Source organism: Vombatus ursinus, unplaced genomic scaffold, assembly GCF_900497805.2.
Source record: "Vombatus ursinus unplaced genomic scaffold, bare-nosed wombat genome assembly UNPS02014817.1, whole genome shotgun sequence".
NCBI classification, from domain to species: Eukaryota; Metazoa; Chordata; class Mammalia; order Diprotodontia; family Vombatidae; genus Vombatus; species Vombatus ursinus.
In genome coordinates, this window is record NW_020954595.1 from 13,628,439 (window position 1) to 13,649,818 (window position 21,380).

The window sequence follows — 21,380 nt, forward strand, 5'->3', positions numbered from 1 at the left end:
TTACAGAAGTCATGGCTAATCATAGATGGCAGGCCAGGTAACAGAGGAGGGTAGCAAAGCAGGGCACAGTCCTGAAGAGGAGTGCTAGCTGCCCAAGCCCTAAGAGTAAGCTGGGGCTGCCAAGCAGAGATAAAGACCAAAGAAGGTTTTCTTTTTAATTTGAGCTGGATTGGGGGACAGAGAAGCGTCAAAGACATGATGGCACAACTACTTGGAGTGAGTGAGACCATGATCACTACTGAGAGAGAAGGCAATGAGCTGTCTTCTGACCTTTGGGCTGGAAAGGGTTGAGCAAATATGGTCAATGGAGGCAGTGAGAGAGAGAGCCACCCACAGTGGCTAGAGCACTCAGCCTGGCGTTAGTTCAAATCCAGTCTCAGACACAAACTAGCTGTGTGACCCAGGTAAGTCACTTAACCTCTGTCTGCCACAGTTTCCTCAGCTGTAAAATGTACATAATAATAACACCTATACCATAGTTGTTGTGAGGATCAAATTTGTAGAATGCTTTGCAAATTTTAAGGTGCTCAGACTCTAACTCTAAATATTAGGAATAGGGAGTTGATGTCCAAGATAAGACAGGAGATGATGAGTAGGAAGCTAACTTCCTTTGAGGAGTTCACATTACCTGCCCCAGTGGAAACACATGCTCGGGGATGGAAAGAACCAAGAGAAGAAACTTCTGAGTCATAGCCAGTGATGGAGAATGGAGACCCACAGCACCCCAGAAGATGGGTGAATGTCGTTCAAGTACAAATGGGAAGAGAACAGGGGCCATAAGCCACGGGCCAGTGAACTTGACTTCTCTCCATCTGCATCCTCTGAAACAGATGCTGCCACATGTGGGAGCTGTCACTGCATCCACAATCACTGGTACCTATGCATCTGGAGTCCTGGGAGATGAGGTGTCCAGGAACACCATGCTGCAATGTTTCTCACTGCCTGTGGACGTGTGTTGACTCTACCTCCCCTCTTTGATGGTCTGCAGAGAACCTGGGAGTCATCTTTCCCATGAGCTTTGACTTACTTTTGGTTTTGGCTTCATTCTCATGAGACTATCATAGGATCATATATAACCAGAGATCTAGGGCTGACATGGACTTGCGATCCCATAAGTTTATAGATAATGAAAATGAGGACCAAAGTCAAGTTACTTGCTCAAGATCACACAGGCACCAAGTAGCCCAAGCATTGCATTAATGTAATTTGTTTAGACCATCAATTGGATATTTCATCATTGGACAAAGATCACCCATCCCTGACACCTTACAGTTGTTAATCTTTAAAATATGGATTAACAACGGTCTGGTTCTTAACATCCTATGCCCCATTTTCTGCCACCCTACCAATCATGATTACAGCAATAGAAGGTTACTCACAACCCAGATGCATTTACATATTAACATGTTAATCCTTCTTGCATAGGTCTCCGTGGCTCAAAAATCCATCACCACATGGTCATTCTACTGGTGGTGAGTTTTTTCCATCCTAGCTGGGCTGGTCCTTACACAGCAGGCTCAGGCTTTTGCCCATCCCATACTTAAAGCCTTTCTGTCATGGTAGAACCTGCCTGGTCTTATAGTCCATGGGAATCCATGATTCCCTCTGTGCTCTGTTGAGGCATCAGAGAAGGGTTTCATATATGGGGCATATATTCAAAGAAATATTATCCTGGGGTCTTTTGTTGCTTTGGACAAATCACTTAGCATCTCTTGGCCTCAGTTTCCCCATCTATAAAATGGATGGGTTAATCTTAAAGGTCCCTTCAAATTCCATCAGTGAATGTCATTAAATGTTTTGATCTTTGAATTCAACCAAAATTTTTAGAAATCAGAGTCTAATGAATAGAATTTTTACATTCTTTACATTCTGTTCTCCTTTGCTTAGCATGAAAAAACAAGATGCCAAATGAACTTAGTAACTTAGTCTGTCGACAAGGAAAAAATAGAAGAATTTCTATTCTTTGAAGGAAGGAGCTGTCTCATCTTCATCTTTGCATCCCCAGAGACTGGCACATAGTAAGTGGTGCTTAATAAATGCTAGTTGACTGGTAAAATGATTTGCCCTGGAGTCTCCAGCACCTGGCATAATGCCTGGAGGTATTTACTAAATGTTTGCCTAATTGAAATGAATGACAGTGGTCACTGAACTGGGAACTCCTCTTTCTTTCTCAAAGACCAAGCCATAAATCCAATTCTCTCTGGAGCTTATGGATTGGACAGCAATGGGTCCCTGCCCAAGCACCACTTCATGGTTATTTTTAGGCCTTCCTGGCTCAGAGTGAATGTAAATAGTAACTATTTCTCTTTTGGCCAACAACCCTGAGGGTCTTCCCTTCCCAGTTTGATTTTTTTTTTTTTTTATTAAAGGTGCCGTCCCTTGACTCATTTCTTACAGAGGCCTATTCACTGAATGGGTGTTGCCTCACTCAGATTGATACCTGGGAAAGAGCTTAGCTTAAAAGGGCCAGGGTCTCTTATTGCATCTCGGGCCACCTCCAGTCATCCTGATTGATATCTGGCCACTGGACCCAGATGGCTCTGGAGGAGAAAGTGAGGCTAGTAACTTTGCACAGCCTTCCCTCCCTCAAATCCAATTCAATTGCAAGTCATGTCATCATTTTCCTGATGTCATGGTCCTCTTATACAAAGGACAAACCACAACTCTCTTCCTAATCCAGTATCAAATGTGAAGAACAGATAATATCTCCAGTTATGAAATGCCTCCCTGCCCCCTTGCCCTGAGCATTGTACCAAGAAGCAGACTTCAAAAGGCGTTCCAGAAGAGAAAGGACCACACACCAGTAGTAGAAACCTGACCTTCCTCCACAAGGTCAAACAGTTTATTTGGGTTAAACACTACAATACAGTATATATCCATAAAAAACTCTATGGTGTGTATATAAATTATTCCTCCCATTCAGCAACTCTGTTTTTTTTTTCTCATTACAGCTTTGGTACAATGTGATTTTATTATATAATTTTCTTAAATACTTTTAACTTCACAAACTCAACACAAAATACAAAACTAATCCAAATTAGGAATATTACAATCTACACAGTGGTGTTCAGTGGTAGGAAATAATCTTACCTTGATGAAATCATGTCCCTAGCTAAGCTATAAGGCATTACCTAGCAGACATGACAAAAGTATGCACCATTACCCAGCCAACATTTCTGATTGTTCCTATTTGTAAGTGAATATCAGCCGTGACCATTTGAGCATCATGAATGGGGATCTCCAAGCTCATTCCAACTGGCTCCTCTCCTCGCCAAGCCCAGGAGGAAGTGGTTGGTCTTCAGTCAAAGCCCCATCTTCATGTGGGCTTGTCTCCTCTGCCTAGTATTTCACTGGCCACCCCGTGTTGTGGGCACTGGAACAGTTTGTCCTGCAGCTTGCCGAGATCACTGGGACACTCTGAGAGGGGCAGTGGGGGGTCATGAGCCTCAGGTTGCCCTGGGCAGCTGGAGGTATGACATTGCAATAGACAGGCATGCCGCCGGTGGTGGGGAGCGTTCCCGTTCCGGGGCCTGACTGACTGGGGAGCATGAGGGCTTGCTGGTAGGATTGCTGGGGCACTCCTTGAGGACCCTGAGTCATGGACACCTGGAGAAAAGAGAAGCATGTGTTAGTTCTACCAAGGAGGACCTCCCTCTGGCCCTCGCCCTTCTGGCCCATCCTCTTGCCCTCTCTCGGTCTTTTCACTTGAAGGTCAAAGCCACTGTACTGGAATAAAATGTCTGCCACCCAAAACTGGAAGTAAGAAACTGTCCTGTGGAAGTCTGAGGCATTGGGTATTAGGGAATATTAGGAAGTTGGGGCAGAAAAAAAGTTCTATCTGCAGATACCTTTCTTTTGACCCAAAATATCCCCCCAAGCTCATGCAGCCAGTGCTAAGGAGAGAAGTACCCAGGGCAGGACACTGAAGCAGTATCAGACAGTGACAGATTTGGAGTCACAGGACCTGAGTTCAGTTCTGGCTCTCACACATCCTATCTGACTTTAGTCAACTCATTTAAAGAAACTAAAGTTTCCTTCTCTGAAAGAGCAGGGGCAGGACCTTCCAGCTCTAGATCTGGGCATACTATCTGCTGGGCATGGGGTCCAAACCAGTTAGCAGGTACAAAAAGGGATGGACAGTGGGCTGTGAGCTGGCACTGCCATTCCCCAAAGTGGTGAAGAGAAGGGGACAGAAAATGGTATCAAGGCAGAAGACAGCTCCAACAGGAGACCATGAGTGCATGCGCACACATGAGTCACACACAGCGTTCTAAGAACATGTATACAATAACAATATAAGTACTTGTTTAACACATTATTAAGCACTAAAGAGCCCAGATCTCTGCAAAAATGGCAGGTTGATGGTATCTTGGAGTGTGTTCTCACTCAGAAGTAGACTACAGCCCTTCCTGTACCATGTAATTCCTGTCTCTCTTCCCTAATTCCTTAAGAGAGGATTGACCCTCTGAAGACATTCCCTTTAGGTCTTTCAAGATTCCTGGGATATCTGTGCCATGCTGGGGCTGAGCATTTCACCACCTTACCAGACCATCACCTCTTCTCATCCTTCCAGCTTTTTCATGGTTGATTTTTTTAAACTTCTCACCTGCTGATCATTGACCACAAGCTGGAGCTTACTGGCACCTGTGAGGGGCATTCTATCACCCTTTGGCTCATCTGTGATTTTAATTTTTCTCAGGTAGTCGTGCTCCATGGCTCTGTGACTGTATGACCTTCAGCCATACAGCATAACTGGGAGAATCATGATCTGTCAAGATGGTTCTTGGAACAGAAAATCACATGTGGGAGTTGACAGGATGTGATCCAGGAGCTCAGTTCAGGTGCTAGGCTAGCCAATGTGTGTCCTGTTTATTATTGTTTTCTTCTTCAATCTGAATGCTTCCTATATCTCCCTTCCAAAAAACATAAACTCTTTGAGGGCATGGGGTCTTCCATCTGGAGCTCATGTCTAGAATGCTTCCCAGCATATAGTAGGTACATAGCAAGTGCTTGTTGAATTAAAGTGAATTAGTCTTGCCTTGCTGTCTGTCTGTCTATGGTACTTTTGTGTATGGATGGAACCAATTCAATAGGCTGCCCAACCAGCCACATGACCATTACCAAGATAATTCCAAAATTCAATCCATTAAGCATTTATTAAGCATCCACTCTATGCCAGTGTGCACATATATAAATTCATATAAATTCGTGTGCTAGGTGCTAGGGGCAAGAAGACAAAAATGCCACAGCCTTAGCCCTCATGGAACTTTCATCCTAGCATGCAGAATTCATGTTCTAAATAGCACTAAAATACGTGTTTGTGATCCACAATCAGCAAATGCAGTGACGTCTTACATTCTCTACAATTCTCCATCAGCTATGTGACTTTGAAAGCATGGTCTGCTGTTGAAAAAAAAAATCAGCTGAGCAAGCCTTCCTTTTTCTTCCTCCTTTTGTCATCTAGGATAACAGTGGTGGGCACAGATAATTCTCATTAAGATTTTGAGAGATATGAAAGGAAGCATATTGGTCAGAAGCTATTGATGTCTTCTCCACCCTCTACCCAATCCTAAGCAGTAACACTAATTTCATTTTCATTCTTTTAGAATCCTCCTCTCTTTGAAATATCTTGAAAATAACCCCCTGATATGTTTAATATGATTGTACATGTAGCGTCTATATCGGATTGTATGTCACCTTGGGAAGGGGCAGGGAGGAATTTAGAACTAAAACTCTTATAAAAGTGAATGTTGAAAACTAAAATTAAGTAATTAAAAAATACAACAATCTGAGACAAAAAAAGGAAATAACCCCCCAAGTGCCTATAAAATTGTATCATCTTCAGCATGGATTTCTTTGTATTTGAATTTTTCTTCATCTTTTATCTTCATCTACTTAAGGGCCATTTTATTTTTCCCAGTAGCTCATCAGGTAGGTGGCCCAGTGGATAGAAAGTCTGACTCAGAGTCAGAAAGAACTGGGCTCAAATCCCGACTCAGACAACTAACTGTGTGATCATGGGTGAGTCCTGTAACCTGCTTTAGTTTCCATCTCTGTGTGATGGGGAATTTTAAGAACACCTGACTAAAAGGAATTTTGAGAGGATCAAATGTGATATTATATGTAAAGCACTTTGCCAATCTTAAAATGCTCTATAAATACTAGTTCTCAATTGTATTATTATCAGTTACTGGTGTAGTAGAATCCCAATACTGTGGTTCCACCATCATTTAGGGAGAAAATAGATCATTAGAGAAATGCTGGTAAAGCTAATCTGATTTACATCTATTTGTTGTCCTCACTGCAATTTCATCTATGACTTTGGGATGATCTATCTTAGTTGAGTCTAAGATCATATTTTAAAAAAACAGACTGACTTTTCCATTCACTGTTTTTCATTGTTTTGTGGGTCGATGAGGTTGGCAATCACCCGTCATCTTCCTGTCTGATGTTTTTCAAGTAGTCATCTAAAGTACTAAAGAGGAGTGTTATTTCTGACTTCTATGCCTCTGCTTCATATAGCAGTCAATGGTTTGCTAACAGAGACAGTTTCTGGGTTTTTACAAGTTGTTATGTTTTAGCAATTGTTTTTGTGCTAGTTAAATTTCTCCAAGAAATCATCAGAATCAATGTATTTGTTTTTATCTGTTTCCCAGTTGTCAGAATCAACAGTTCATTCCATTAGGTCACATGGACATGGTTATTATTGAAGCTAATGTCCCTTGTCTTTATCATTTCTTCCACTTTGGTGTTGATTTGGATTTTAACCCATCGGATGAGCCTGAAACAAAATCGTCTAAGTATAGTCAACTTCCTCTTAATGGTCAGTGCCTTCCATAGCTAAAGCCTTCTTGCTGTCTCCAAGAAGAAAGTGCACAAGATGCCAGGCAAGAGGCTCCTGAGTCACCACATGCCTTCAGTTTCCTTCCTTTCTTAAAGCCAAATCTTCATTTTGTAACATCTGTCTCTGTTCTCCTCTATGCACACCTGCATGATGAGATCACTGAGGGTCCAGGCAGGACATTAGCTCACTTTGGAGGATCATCCTCTTCTGCAACATGGTGTGGTGTGTGAGCTGCTATTATCACACTGTCCATCTGGGAGCCAATGCTCCTTTTTGACTCAGAAAGATGGCGAGGGACCCATGAGACACCATTGTCCTGATCGCACAGGATGTAGCCAACTCCATTGACTCTTTTCTAGCCTCTCCATGTTGCTGTCCCATCTTTGTGCCTTCTAGTTTCATTTTGCTGTGAGCATGGCTTGGCTCATTCCCCCCTTTATCATCAGGATGGCCACTGGGTGAGGTGAAGACTCTACACCCAGAGCCCAAGCAATTACACTCATGTCTATAGCTGTGCTAAACCCAATACATTCTTGGCTCAATCTGCTGCCTCTCTGTTCACACTGCCACCTACACAGCAGGAACCAAGGGGACCAGACAGGACAGAGGGTCATTGGGTCACTGGGGATGAAGACTTCTGGATGAGTTCACACCCTTCTGGTGCAGAAGTTTTCCAGGTTAGCTAACCTGGGAGCTGTACCAGCAGAGTCTGCTGGGGTTAGGACCAGATTCACTGCCAGAGTGAACTCTTTGTTGCATTGACCTTTAACAACCCCACCCACAAAAGGACTATAGGACAAGGTCATTCTCTACTAGGCTTCTTTCTACATAGTGAAAATGTTTGACTTCCATGTACACACACACACACACACACACACACACACACACACACACATGCACGCATGTGTGCCCACCAAGTCCTGCCACTAATCATTGAATATATGGCATTCAAATCAAGGCTCTTGGGGTACATACATTTCACAAAGGACTAGCTTTTGTTCTCATTAGCCCTACCTATTCAGGGGCCCTTGAGTTGATACAAAGGAGAGGAAGAACTAAGACCCTAAAGGTGTCTCTCCAGGTCCTTGAAAGCCTGTTATTCTTGGGTTTTCCAAGACATTTTGAGAATACTCCTTGGTGGACTTGGGAAGTGATCTTTCTCCTTATCTCTGCTTTTTTTTACTTGTGACCTTACTCTAAACCCACTCCCCAAGAATGGTCTGTAGGGGGTGGAATGTGGCTAATTACTAGCACTGTCAGCAGATAATGCAGCAGGGAAGAGCTTCATAAACACGAATGAATCCTCACAACACTCCTTGCTAGGAAGGCAAGGAGGAAGCATGGCTCTTCTTTGAAAGATGGGGATGGAGAAGGCTGAATATGCCCTGAAGAGTGGATGAAACAGAGCCTTGTTTGAAGGAAGTAGTAGGAGGGCACTTCATCTCCCACAAGCCAGCAATGCTCCCTCACTGAAGAGCCACGGCCCAGAAGGTACCTGATAAGAAGACATGGCTGGGTAAGGGACCATCATGCCTTGCACCTGATTCCCTTGCGGACTGCTGATCAGGCTCTGACTCTGAGGTGGTTGTGACATGCCCATGAGGCCTTGGAAGCCTTGCTGCTGATTTGACAAGACAGGCTGGTAACCTGGTGAAAGAGAAGAAAAATAGCATCCTCAAATGGTGGCCAGAACCATCATGGACGAGAGAAAAAGCTTAAGTCGCTTTTTATAACCAATGCCATTTACATAATTTCAGAGTCCAGAAAGTGCTGTCTGTGGACAGAATGGGGGAGAGTGACAGACAGACAGAAACAGGCACACGGATCGAGAGACAGAGAAAGAAAGAAACAGACAGAGACAGACAGGGTAAAATACATGGAGAGACAGAAAGAGATAGAGACATGCAGAGAGAGACAGACCAAGAAACAGAGACAGAGAAAGACAGAGACACGGAGAAAGGTGGAGAGAGAGAGAGAGAAAGAGACAGAGACACACTGAAAGAGACAGAGAGAGAGAGAGAGAGAGAGAGAAACAGAGACAGAGACACACTGAAAGAGACAGAGAGACAGAGAGACAGAGACACACTGAGAGAGAGAGAGAGAGAGAGAGAGCACTGGGCTTCTGTTGGCTTCAGGGCCATGGTTTAGATCCCATCTCGCTTGTATCATCCATGTGACCTTGGGAAAGTCCTTTCATCTCCCAAGACCTCAGTTTCCTCTTTTGTCACAAAGGAGAATATTAGACTTACTGACCCCTAAGTCCTTTCTAGCTTCAAACCCTGCAGATCCTCTGTGTCCTGGAGTGGATGCTGCCAAAGCTCTTTGGTTCAGATGCTAACTGAACTTTGAAGAGGAAAACCTCCAGCATACCTAGGGAAAGGCAGAGAAACCTTCTGCTGCTTTCCATGTACTTTGGAGCTCTGCACTTGTGTCATGTGCTTTCAGTATTTTGTGATCTCTGCTTTCCAAAAGCGTCTTCCAAGAACCCCCACCCCTTAACTCCATAGAAAAAGTACGTTCTCCATGTCTCTTGAAGAGATTCTGTTGAAACTGTGGCTCCCAACCAGCTACGTCTTCCAGAGGCATGCTAGCCCTTCTTCACCCCTAGCAGACCTATACACTAAGTTGCCTTTAAAAGAATTTTGACTGTGTGACCCTGGGCAAGTCACTTAACCCCAGTTGCCAAAAAAAAAAATAGCTATTAAAAGAATCTTGAGTCAGGCACTCTTCCAGTGTCCACTTACTGAACAGTTTCTTCTTCTAGAGCTTCTACAAAGCACCTTGGGATTCTGGGACTTCCCTTGTCTGTGGACTCAGGCATTGGGGATGGGGTGGGGTCCTTGTGCTCATCACAATGAAGGCTCAGACTTAGTTGTGAGGAGGGCGTCCTACAAAGCCTTGAAAAGTCAGAGGGGAGGCGCTATCTAAGGGGAGGGTGTCAGTCATTCACTAGACTAACATTCATTAAACACCTGTTGTGTGCCTGGCACTGTGCTAAGAAGCCATGGGTATACGAAGAAAGGTGAAAGCAGTACCCATAGAGGTGGAGGGCCTGGGGGCTTGGAGGGGCTTTATGCCAGGCCTGTGAGGCCCATGGTGCCCAGGAGAGCTGGAAAGGATCAATGGCACTGTTTCCCTGGGGTCCCCCCCTTCAGAGCTGCCTCCCCTCTATAATTTGTGAATTTTAATATTCAGTTATGCATCAGTTACACAGTGAGGAGGTTCTCACAGCAAATACTGTGACGGCAAATACACATTTATATGGGGAGCAAAATGCTGGGTAATTTTCAAATGAAAACATCGCCGCGAGGAATGCCCCATTTATATTCATGAATCCTGCACAATTTTCAGTCGCTGCCCTTGAGAAATCCACACCTGGCATCTTTTAATTGGGCAACCCACTGATCTTTCCATGGTCTCTCTGATCACAGCTGGGATAGTGCATGGTGTTTTCTTTGGATGGGATGTGCCGGGTTCATCTTAGGTGTGCTGTGGGGGGGGTTACTTCAAATAGAAGGAGACTCAGGGGAAGGAAGTGGGCAGGAAAGCCTCCCTCCCCCAGCCCTTCCAGTATGGAAAGTCCTGGAGCCCACAGGAGCTGGCAGGCTCACAGTCTAAATGTGGTGAGTAGTTTTTTTAGCCAAGAGTCACAGAATCATAGATTTAAAGCTGGAAGAGACCTGAGCAATCATCAGATCTGATATTGTCATTTTACAGGCGAGGAAACTGAGGCCCAGAGAGGTTAAGAGATGCCCAGGATCACCCAGCTAGTAACTGTCTGAGACAGGATATGAACTCAGCTCTTCCTGGCTTTGAACTCTCCCCACAGAACCTGGGTTCACCCTCCAGTTCTGCCTCTATCCATTGATCTCAGAGGACCTGGGTACAGAAGTTGGTCTATAGGGCCCAGTATAAAGCCGACATTCACTGTGGAGGGTTCAGCTAAACAGAGATAGGGAGGCAGCAGAGTGTGACGCTGTGGGAAGAGCAGTGACTTTGGAGCCGGAGGAGCTGGGTTCAAATCTCCCATCTTACTACTTGTTAGACTTCAGATGAGTCACACCCACAGTCCAGGCTCATGAGGACAAAAGGCAAGTCTGTGATCTGTACCTGCAGATGAGGGAACTGTGCTGCCCAGACAAGCTAGGGGCCCAGCCTCAGAGATGACTGGACCATGGAATCATAGCCTGACAATTTCTTTCACACCAAGAGCTTGACTTGAACTTAATTAATTGGGTCTTAATTGGAAACAAGGTGAACAAACAAGAGGTGAGTGGAGGTAATCAAGTGACTGGTGATGCCTGAGATAGGAATTCTGCCAAAGCCGGAGCACAGGGAACTTCTGTGATCATGGGCAGGTGTTGTAACCTGCCGCCCTGACCTCAGTTTTCTTATCTGTAAAATGAAGATACTGGACTTGATGGTCTCTGTCGTCCCTCTTGGGTCTAAGTTTGTGAGTGTTGAGGGCTCATGAGAGATTGTGGCCCAACTGGGCGTCTGGAGAAGCTCATCAGTATTGGACGCCAGTTTCATGATGGCGTGTTCACATGGGTTCTGAACTGCTCACTCTTTTCCAGTCACCAATGGAGTGAAGCAGGGCTGTACTTGCTCCTATTCTTTTTAGCATAATGTTTTCAACCATGTTATCAGACACTTTCAACAAGGACAAAAATGGCATCAAGGTCAGCTACCACACAGACGGTAAACTATTTAACTTGGAAAGGCTACAAGCCAGGACTAAAGTAGAGGGAGAGTTGGTGAACAACTTTTTTTTCTCAGATGATTGTGCACTTAATGCAGCCTCTGAAGCTGAAATGCATCAAAGTATGGATCTATTCTCTGCCACTTGTGCTAATTTTGGCATAACAACACCAAGAAAACACAGGTTCTCCACCAGCCAGCATCACGCCATCTATATGTGGAACCATCCGTTACAGCAAATGGAGTCTTTTTTTTTTTTTAGGCAACTGGGGTTGAGTGACTTGCCCAGGGTCACACAGCTAGTAAGTGTCAAGTGTTTGGTCAGATTTGAACTCAGGCACTCCTGACTTCAGGGCTGGTGCTCTATCCACTGAGCCAACTAGTGGCCCCTCATGTGACTATTGATAGCTTTGAAAGTCCACAGAGCCCTTGTATTGACCTCATTGTTGTATGCCTATGAAACCTGGACAGTACACCAGCAACATTGCAGGAAACCAAATTGCTTCCATTTGAATTATCTTAGGAAGATTCTGAAGGTCACCTAGCAGGATAAGATACCAGACGCTGAGGTCCTTTCTCAAGCTAAACAGCCAAGCATTCAAACTCTACTGCAGAGCACCACTCTGATGGGCTGGTCATGTTGTTCAAATGCCAAAAATACATTTACCTAAAAGACTGTTTCATTAAGAACTCATGCAAGGCAGGTGCTCACATGAAGGTCAGGAGAAATGAAACAAGTACACTCTCCAATTCTCTCTGAAGAAATTTGGAATTGATTTGAGACATGAGACGGGGGCACAGGACTGCCCAGCATGGCGTGCCCTCATCGAAGAAGGTGCTGTGTCCTATGAACAAAGCAGAATGGCAGTAGCTCAAGAGAAACATGAGATGCATAGATTTAGAGCCATTTCCACTCCAAATTTTGGCTCTGGAGGGGGCATCAGGGGCCACAGTCTGCAAGAGAGGGGGTGGAACTCACCTCTTCTTGCTTCTCTAGAATAGAGACTGAGTTAGTCAAGAGTGGCTTCAGCGGAGAGAAGATCCCCAGAACTAGGAGTCACCAGGTATTCAGAGTGGAGACTGACCTAACCAGGGAGCCAGGAGAAGGGTTTCCTGACTGTTACCAAAAGGGAAAGATCCTTAATCTTTCCCACGGGGGACAAGTGAGCCTTATGAATCTTGTATGAATAGTCCTGGGTTTTGTGGCATCTAATGTCATAAGAACTAGATGCTCATGGACGTTAAGAATCCTCTGGTCTGTGAGACCAGCAGACACCTAACTTGAGACAAGTCAAAGTCAAGCCCAGCTCTCAACTATGCAGTTGGTGTGTGTATGTGTGTGTAACATGTATGTGGCGTAGAGAGTGTGTGTAGTGTGTGTAGTGGTGGTGGCAGGATGTGTGAGTGTATGTGTGTGTGTGTGTGTGTGTGTGTGTGTGTGTGTCTGTGTGTGTGTGTGTGTAGGGAGGTGAGGTTATAGTCATTCTAAAGAGCATCCCACAAGGATGGCCATAAATTGCATTGACTTAAGCAATTTTCTTTTGGACAGGTCCAAGCTAGTTTCTTTCATTTTGAAATGCAAATACCCCCTTTCCCCCACCTCTCTGCCAGAGTCTGTTTGGCTTCCTTTCTGGACTCTCTCTTAGGAAGTGTTTCTGCCTCCTCAAGACTGTAAAGGGTGGGAGGGGCCGGCCGACTGCCACCAGGGGACACACTGCTCTCTGACCATTGCAGGGACACAGAGGGACGAGTGGTGGGATGAGAGGAGCTCCCTATCTTCTGGGCAATCACCCGCCTTCCTTCCTCCTTGCTCTACTGCTCATTAGCTTTCACACAGCACAGAGGGGGCCTCTGAAAAGCCTCTTTGTTGTCTTTGGAGAACACACACAGAAGCGGGTAACTTTCTGACGTCGCCCCAAGTCAGGGGGCTGCGGCGGAACCTCTTTACCGCAATTAGACCGTCCCGCTCCGTGTTATCTCAGCTACAAAGGAGGATTTTCAAAATCAGGGCAAACATGAGAGACATCGTTAAGCTATGAGCAGAACAGACCGTGCCCAGAATTTCAATGAGGCCTCCTAGGTAAGCCACCTTGGCTTCTTCTAAATGCAAGAGGCTGTCAAATCACGGAGGTAATTCTCGGAACCTTGGTGGCCCCTATCGCGGCTCTGACAGTTAAGTCCCAGCCACCCAAAGGGTGCCCTTTCCGTTGTTTTTAATGAGGCCACGAGGCTCCAGAGGAAGAAGGAGCGTCCTGGCCCACATGGAGTGGGGCGCCCAGACCACAGGACTCCGCTAAGGACGTGGGGTGGGGGGTGGGGAGCCGGTGGATACCCAAGAGCTCCCTCCCCCTGGAGATCAGTGTTGGATTGGGACAAAAGACCCTGATGAGCCCGGCTTTGGGGTTTGCTCCCTCCGTGAGGCCTTGGGTGGGGTCAGCAGCCTTGTTATGCCACAGCCATAGAGCTTGCATCCACCTTAGCCTAGATTCTAGGCTTGTGTATGGTGTGTGTGGTGTGTGTGGTGTGTGTGAGGTGTAGTGTGTGTGGTGTGTGGTGTGGTGTGTGTGTGTGTGGTGTGGTGGTGGGCCCTAGAGTCTTCCATAGCTCTGTCACTGGTGCCAGAGTAAACCAGTCAGGAGGGGGAACATCATTTCTGGCTTTGTCCCAATTCACCGCATCTAGAACAATGATGTCGTGCAAGGAGGGTTTGTCCTATTTCCTCCCAAGTAAGTCACTGGTAAATAATTTCAGTGTTTAGTGTTCCAGTGCTTGGCATATAGTAAGTGGCTGATTGATTCCATATCCAAATGGCAAGAGGTCTCCAGGGGAGTGCCCCAGGGATCTGTCCTTGCCCCAGTGTGGTTTAATTTTTTTTTTTTTAACAAAATACTTGGATAAAGCCAAATGCCATTCTCATTGAGTTTGTCAATGACACAAAACTGGAAAGGATTGCTGAGACAGTAAATGACAGAGTCAGGATCCAAAAGGATCTGGAAAGGTGAAAGCATGACTAATGCTTGACAAGTTGGGTCTGATAAGATCTGATAAGATGAAATTCAAGGATAAATTTAAAGTCTTCTACAGGAGTGAAACAGAGTCAACTCCATTATGTACAAGACGGGAAAGGCACAATTAGACAGTAGTTCTTCTGAAAAATAAAAAAGATTTGGGGGTTTGAGTGGCCTGCAAGTTCCATAGGCATCAGCCCTATGATGTGGCAGCCCAAGAAGCTGGGGGTGCTTGGGCTGCACTAAGGGGAGGGCATGGTCTCACTGTCCTCTGCCCTCATTCGGGGGGCTGTGCTCAGGTCTGCTTACCTAGAGCTAAGCAGGGCATTGACAGGTGGGAGAATGACCTGAGGAGGCAAGTAGGAGGGTGAAGTGCCTCAAATTCCTGCCGGCTGAAGATCACATAAAAGAACTGGGAGTGCTGAAAATGGGGAAAAGGAGACTTTGTCACTGTCTTCAGGTACCTGGAGGGGGAGCTGTGGAGGAGGGATTAGCCTTACAGTTAGGAACAAGGCGTGGGCCTGAATGCCAGAGGCAACCTCAGGTCGGGAAGTCCTCCCTAACCATGAGAGCTGCCCAGAAGGGGAGTGGACTGCAACAAGCTTCTCCTCCTTGGGGGCTCCAAGTAGAGCCTGGATGGCCAGATGTGTTATGATGGAGATGAGAGTCCTTTCTTACATGGGTTGGGATGATGGCACTGAGATCCTGCCTCTTGTGGCCATGGCATGTGACTTCACCACCTGGGCCTTAGTTTCCTCATTTCGAAGCCCCAGTGGGCTCTGCTATCCCTGCCAACTCTCAATAGATGACCCAATGATTCTTCTCACAGTCCTGTTGAGGCATGTCCATTGATAGCTCCTCATTCCTTTCACCGTCAGAATGAAGGAAGCTCAGGCATGAATCTTATGAGGAAAGGGTTTGGAGACACAGATGGTGGCTTCCTCTGCCTGGCTCCCACTCTTTGAACCACTATGACTCCACGGGAACAACCAAAGCACATTTTGGAGCCAAGACCACCCTCTCAGGAAGACACATGCCCAAGATGGCCAGGGTTTGGGGCTCAGACTGGAGTTCTATTCCTTTAGTTTGGAAGGGATCATTTTCCCTGTAACCCTCATTATGTCCAGCAGCACCAGGAGAACTCATCCTTCCCAGCTGTCAGTAGTGTGGAGACTAGTAATCCACAGAGCTTGTTAGCAGCCTCCATCAGACACCGTACGTAGAACTGCAGAAAGGCCATGGTGAAGCCCAGAAAGCTGCCGGAGCAGGAGGTTTACAGACATCAAGAGCCTCCCCTTGACTGTCAGTGTGGAAAGGCCCTCTCCGGACCCCCAGCACCGTGGCAGACAGCTGCAGGAGTCTGGCTGAAGACAGAGTCTGGCAGCAGAGCAGGCATGGTCTGATATACCTCGGTGTTCATCAACTGCCAATTAATTAGCAGGGCCTCCAGCAGGTCACTGTGTCTGACTTTGGCAGAATTGGGCACTTGTTGAATAGAAATATTGGCTGCCAAGAGATGAAAGAAGATGGGAGCTCTCATAATGAAAATGGGGCTGAGGGGAGGGATGGCAGCTCCCAGCACATTGCTGACACATCATCCTTAAAGCTGTGTAGACAGCTTTAATACTGGGAGCAGAAACTGGCCACAGCTGGCTTCATCTGATTTTCCCTTTAAGCTCAAATATAATTAAGTCAACCTTTTTTGAATTATGTGACAGTGGAAAAAACTTCTCTTTTCCCATCACAAAGAAAAATTGAAGGGGTTAACTTTTGTATATTGCACTATATCTCAGAGAAAGAAGGGGCCATCAGCTTCAGAGTTAGCGTGATTGTGTTAAGAATGAAGGGCTGGGCATTGGGTCAGGTCAGAGCTGAAGGATCTTAGTTTGATTGAAATGGCTCTTCTGCGAAGCAGGCCACCCTGGGCTCTGGGGGGAACTGGAGGCTGAGGATGGGTGCTGGCCTGCCAGCTGGGGTTTGGGGCTAGGGCATTTCAACTCTCCCCAACTTTGGACTTCTTTCTATGCAGATGTCCACAGGAGTCCTCCTGTGCTCAAGCTGGGGTTTATGGGAAGGGGATCACGACAGTATCCAGTCTGGTCAGAGCAGTGGTGGGCAGGCAAGGCTTGGTTGGAGGGGATGGGTGGGGTAGTTCTGAGGATTGTCCCACAGGCCTCAAAGGCTGATATCTGCTGAGGAAGACTCGAAGATGCTACCATTCAGAGGCTTTCTGTGGGCAGATGTCACCTCCCTCTTGACTTGGTAAATCTAGCCCCAAGCACCACATCTGGTACACGGAAGTCAATCAGTCAATACTGTATTGGAGGTCCAGCTGCTCTGCGAAAACGAGGCTCTGTCATTGTCTTCAGAACTCACGGAGTGCTCTGAAGAAGGCAATGAGAAACTGCAGGGGTGTGTCTGTCCTCACCCAAGAACGCAGGAAAATGGGCAGGAGAGTCTGTTGTCTCCTCTCCATCCTTCTGGCCAACACAACATCTTCTCATAGAAAACCAAAGGGATAAAATGCTGCTTCCTGACTCCACTGCCCGGGGACAGTGAGGAGGCCAGGGCTGGAGTGAGGTGCCCCTCCCACCCCGGGCAGCCTCTCTCCACTTCCATGGATGAGAGAGTGGCATTCAGGGCTTCTGGTCTATGTGAATCAGCAGCCCCCAGATCCCCTAGTCTGGACTGGTTCCATGTCACACTCAAAGAGGAGGTCACACAGCCTAAGAGGGACAGAGGTTAAGTGCCAAGGCCCAGCCTGTCCCGAGCTCCCTGCCCCTCTTCAGCATTCATTCTCACGACACCATGAAAAGGCAAGGCACCTTACGGCAATAGGACAGACAACTTCTTCAGGGGACCAGTCAGTTCAGGAGCATTGATTAAGCACTTACTGTGTGCCAGGCACTGTGCCACATACTGGGGATGTGGAGAAAGGAGAATCAGTGCCTGCCCCCAAGCAACTCCTGGTCTAGTGGGGGACACAATTTACCAATCATGGCCTACAAGATAAATGCAGAGCAGGTGGAAGTGATGACAGGAGAAGGCGAAGCCACGGGACATGAACAGACAAATTACAGAAAAATAAACTGAACTGAGATGGATCAGCTGAAAAAAGAACGCATTCCTAGTCACCACCGAAGAGGGAATGAGAACCACCAGCGTTGGCCCTCCACTCTGGACTTGCCAAAGTGGCGGGTGCCATGCTGGCAGGGCCGTGGGAAGCAGGCCCGCGAGCACTCATGGCCGATTCACAACGAGTGCCATCTTTCTGGAGGACAACGTAACCCTTGGTCCAGTGCCATTGCTGGGAATGTACGAGAAAAGTAGACTCATGCATTACCAGGGCAGCTAGGGGTGCCACGGTGAAGAGCACCAGGCCTGGTGTCAGGAAGACTCATCTTCCCGAGTTCAGATCTGGTCTCAGACACTCGCTAGCTGGGTGACCCTGGGCAAGTCACTTCACACCGTTTGCCTCAGTGTCCTCATCTGTAACATGAGCCGGAGAAGGAAATGCAAACCACCCCAGTATCTTTCCCTAGAAAACTCCCAAAAAGGGATCCAGAAGAGTCGGACACAACTGAAACGAATGAATGACATTTGTTATTGCCAAAGCTGGAAACAACCCAAGTGTCCAACGGTGAGGGAATGACTAAGCCCTCCGTGGTGCGTACTAGAATGCTCCAATGTGATGAACCATCCTCGGCACCAGAAAGAACAGCATGATCTGTTGGCTTGTACAGCACTGTCTATCAGAACAATAGGATCTGGTCTATGTTATAAAAGAGACGCAGCTCTAGGGACACACGTCAGGGAGAGCAGAGCCGGACATGCTCAGGGCAGGAGCCTGGAAGGGAAGATGGTGCCCCAGTGGGCTCAGGACGGCTGGGCCCAAGCAAAGTCAAAGGGAACCAAGTGGCACCACGTCATAACTTCTCCATCACCGAGACTTGCTTGGGTAAGCGTGGTCCATGTGCGTGAAGCCTCACCGTGGACACTTGTCTATAGAAACGCACGTTAAAAACAGGTAACAACAAAGTCTGCTTAACTGGTCTCAAGTTATTGGTGTGTCAAGTTTCCTTTTCTCTAAATGTTACCTTATAATTAGCCATGAACAGTGCCCACCCTGTCTCCATACCTTGACCCCCTGGGTGAGGCAACCACTGTCTTCCTCAGTTTCCCCAGCTGTAAAATGGGGATAACAATAGCACCTCTACCTCCCAGAATTGTAGAGATCAAGTGAGATAATATTTGGAAGATACTTTTCAAACCCTGAAGCTCTATAGAAATCTTAGCTCATATCAATAATTATTAAAATCATCTTCTTGGCTCGGAGGTTGGTTTGCTGTCTATATGGCAGAGGACCTCTGCTGGAATTTTACACCTAAAATGCACGTAGATTTCACCAAGGCCTTCGAGCAATAGTTCTTCCCCTTCTTGGCCATGGGGACCTGTAGAATTGGAACCACCTTAAAAGGCAGGGGCAGGAACAAGCGTTTTTATAGCACCTATTATGTGCCAGGCTCCCTGCTCAGCACTGCACACATCTCCTCTCCCACTCTGAACCCCAAAGCCAGTCGCCCTCTTCAAGGGCCACGGCCATGCAAGGACAGCCTGCTGTTGTCATAACCTCTCCTAGCTACTGCTGGGAACTGGAATCCCCTGCGGGCCATGGCTTGGGTGACCGGAGGATGAGCAGGCAGCCTCCCAGCCTCCACTGGCCTGTGTCAGCATTCTCACAGAGCCCCGGGGTGGAGAGCTTTCATTACCACTTTTAAGCCAAATCTTTGGAGACCCAGATTTTAATTAAGGAAGGTTGGCCTTTCAGCAACTAGCAGGTGAGGGTGGATAAGATGCTTCTCTGGCACAATGCTGGAGCTGCCTCCCAGGGGGCCTGCCATTATGAAGGAGAATGTGAGAGAGGGCATAGCATGGCACAACTCAGCAGCTCACCAAGAAATGAAGCCCCTACCCCTTCACTGTGGATCTCAGGCTAGGGGCTGTGGAGGCTGACAAGGACACCTTGTCAACATCAAAGCCTAAGTGACAGAGAGCAGGAGGGCTGCTGGTGAGAGGGCACATGTCCCTGGGAGGTTCCTCTGTGGGAGAAGGCAGCTTCCTGTTTAGGGAACCCCATGCCTGAGCCTGCCTCCTCCCCCATCTTGGTCTGGACAGAGGTTCCTTTGCATGTAGATTTCTTTACTAATGACTCCTCAGGTAGCATCATTCTACCGTGGGGGGAGGCTTTAGCCAGTGATATCGAGGGGAGGTGAAGGGGGGCTAGGGAGTTCCTATTTTAAGGAACTAAATTTGTTTCCTATCATTCCAATAAAAATAAAACATAGAAGAATAGCTACCCAGCTCCTGGCAGAAATAGCCACCCTCTAGAGCTAGACCATGACAGGAAGTCAGCGTTGGTGGGGCAACAGGGCCTGGCTCACGCATTGACTCCCCCAGAGCTTGGTCTGATGGAAACCCATGAAGCGAGGAACAGCCTGGGCAGCTGGGTGCTGGCTTCCAAGGCCAGTAAACAGTGCAGGTGATCTCTAGAAGGAAAAGGCGTTTTTTAAAAGGCAGAAAGAAGAGGTGTGAGGAGGTGACGATTTTCTATTTCTAGTACTAGTGCTACTAGCAGTAATAAGCATTTATAGCACACTTCAGGGTTTGCAAAGCACTTTACAAATATTTCCTCATTTGGTCTTTACAATAACCTTGGGAGCTAGGAGCTGTTTTCATCTCTATTTTACAGATGAGGAAACTGAGGCAGATAGAGGTGAAGTGACTTGCCAGGATTACTCGGCTAGTGAGTATCTCCTGCTGTACATTGGCCAAGAGCCAGAGGCCTTCCAACAAGGACTTACCCTCTGCTCTCACGTGGATAAGTCCTGCATAAAAGTTCTTCTCCAACGCCTGGTCCTGGCAGGGAAGTGCCATTGCACTCTCAAAGGCCCCTCCAGCTGAGAAGATCTCAAGCAGGAGCCTGATGACGGACTCCATGCTTCTCCCCTGAAGGGTCGCTCAGCTAAATTCCTCCCCAGAAGGCTGACCACCGAGACAGCAATGTCCTTTGACCTTCGCCATGCACAGTGAGGGCGCTTTCTCACAGATGGTGATTGGTGTCGGCGAGAGGGCACCTCCTCCAAGAAGATGCTGGACCCATTCTCCCGATCATGTCCCCACATCCCTTGGTGAGGAGTCACCTCTAACTGTGGTGGCACAACTCTGTGCGGAAGGGCAGGCAGAGTAGAATGGTGGCTGGTCTAGGAACTTAAAGACCTACTGTGAGAGAAGCCCTTGGCGATGGCGCAGGAGCCTCAGCTGCCTCCACCTTCCTGCGGTTTATCTCTCTACCTGCTTCAGCTCCATGGATGCCTCTCAGGATGATGCCGCCACTCCATCTGACCCTCTGGGTCCATGACAGTCCCACCAGGCACCGCTGTTAGCTCCAAAGGCTCCTCCCCGGTGACCATCCCCCTCTCCTTGCTCTGGATCCAGGCACACTCTGTTCTCACCTTGGGGCCACTTTAGCATTTCTTGTCACACGCCGTGTGCCCTAGGACAAGTTAATGAAGGACTCCCTTTTCTCATCTCTGACGTGAATGCTTCCCCCAACCAGGGTAGAGCCAGCTCTACCAGGCAGTGGGCTCTCTGATGATTTATCCTACAAACGTCCGCAGCAAGTAACATCACAATATCTTTTCAGAGTGGGTTCCCCATGTGGCCACAAGTAAGGCATCTTTCGCCTGATGTCACAGGACGGGCTGTCCTTCACATCTGGGCTTCAGTCCTGTCTCAGTGACTATTTCTCCGGGGGCCTCACTTCCCTT

General features: G+C 47.2%; 1 protein-coding gene across 1 annotated transcript in view; it reads right to left on the reverse strand.

Annotated features, from left to right (window-relative positions):
* Positions 1-2,923: 2,923 nt before the first annotated feature.
* ARPP21 (cAMP regulated phosphoprotein 21) overlaps positions 2,924-21,380 on the reverse strand; it is a 107,593-nt gene continuing 89,136 nt past the window's right edge. Inside the window, exons 19-20 of the mRNA XM_027835884.1 lie at positions 8,340-8,491; positions 2,924-3,606 (exon numbers count right to left, since the gene is read on the reverse strand). Of these exons, the coding sequence (XP_027691685.1) occupies positions 3,340-3,606; positions 8,340-8,491 (419 nt within the window). The 3' untranslated portion in view covers positions 2,924-3,339. The remainder of the gene's footprint in view (positions 3,607-8,339; positions 8,492-21,380) is intronic.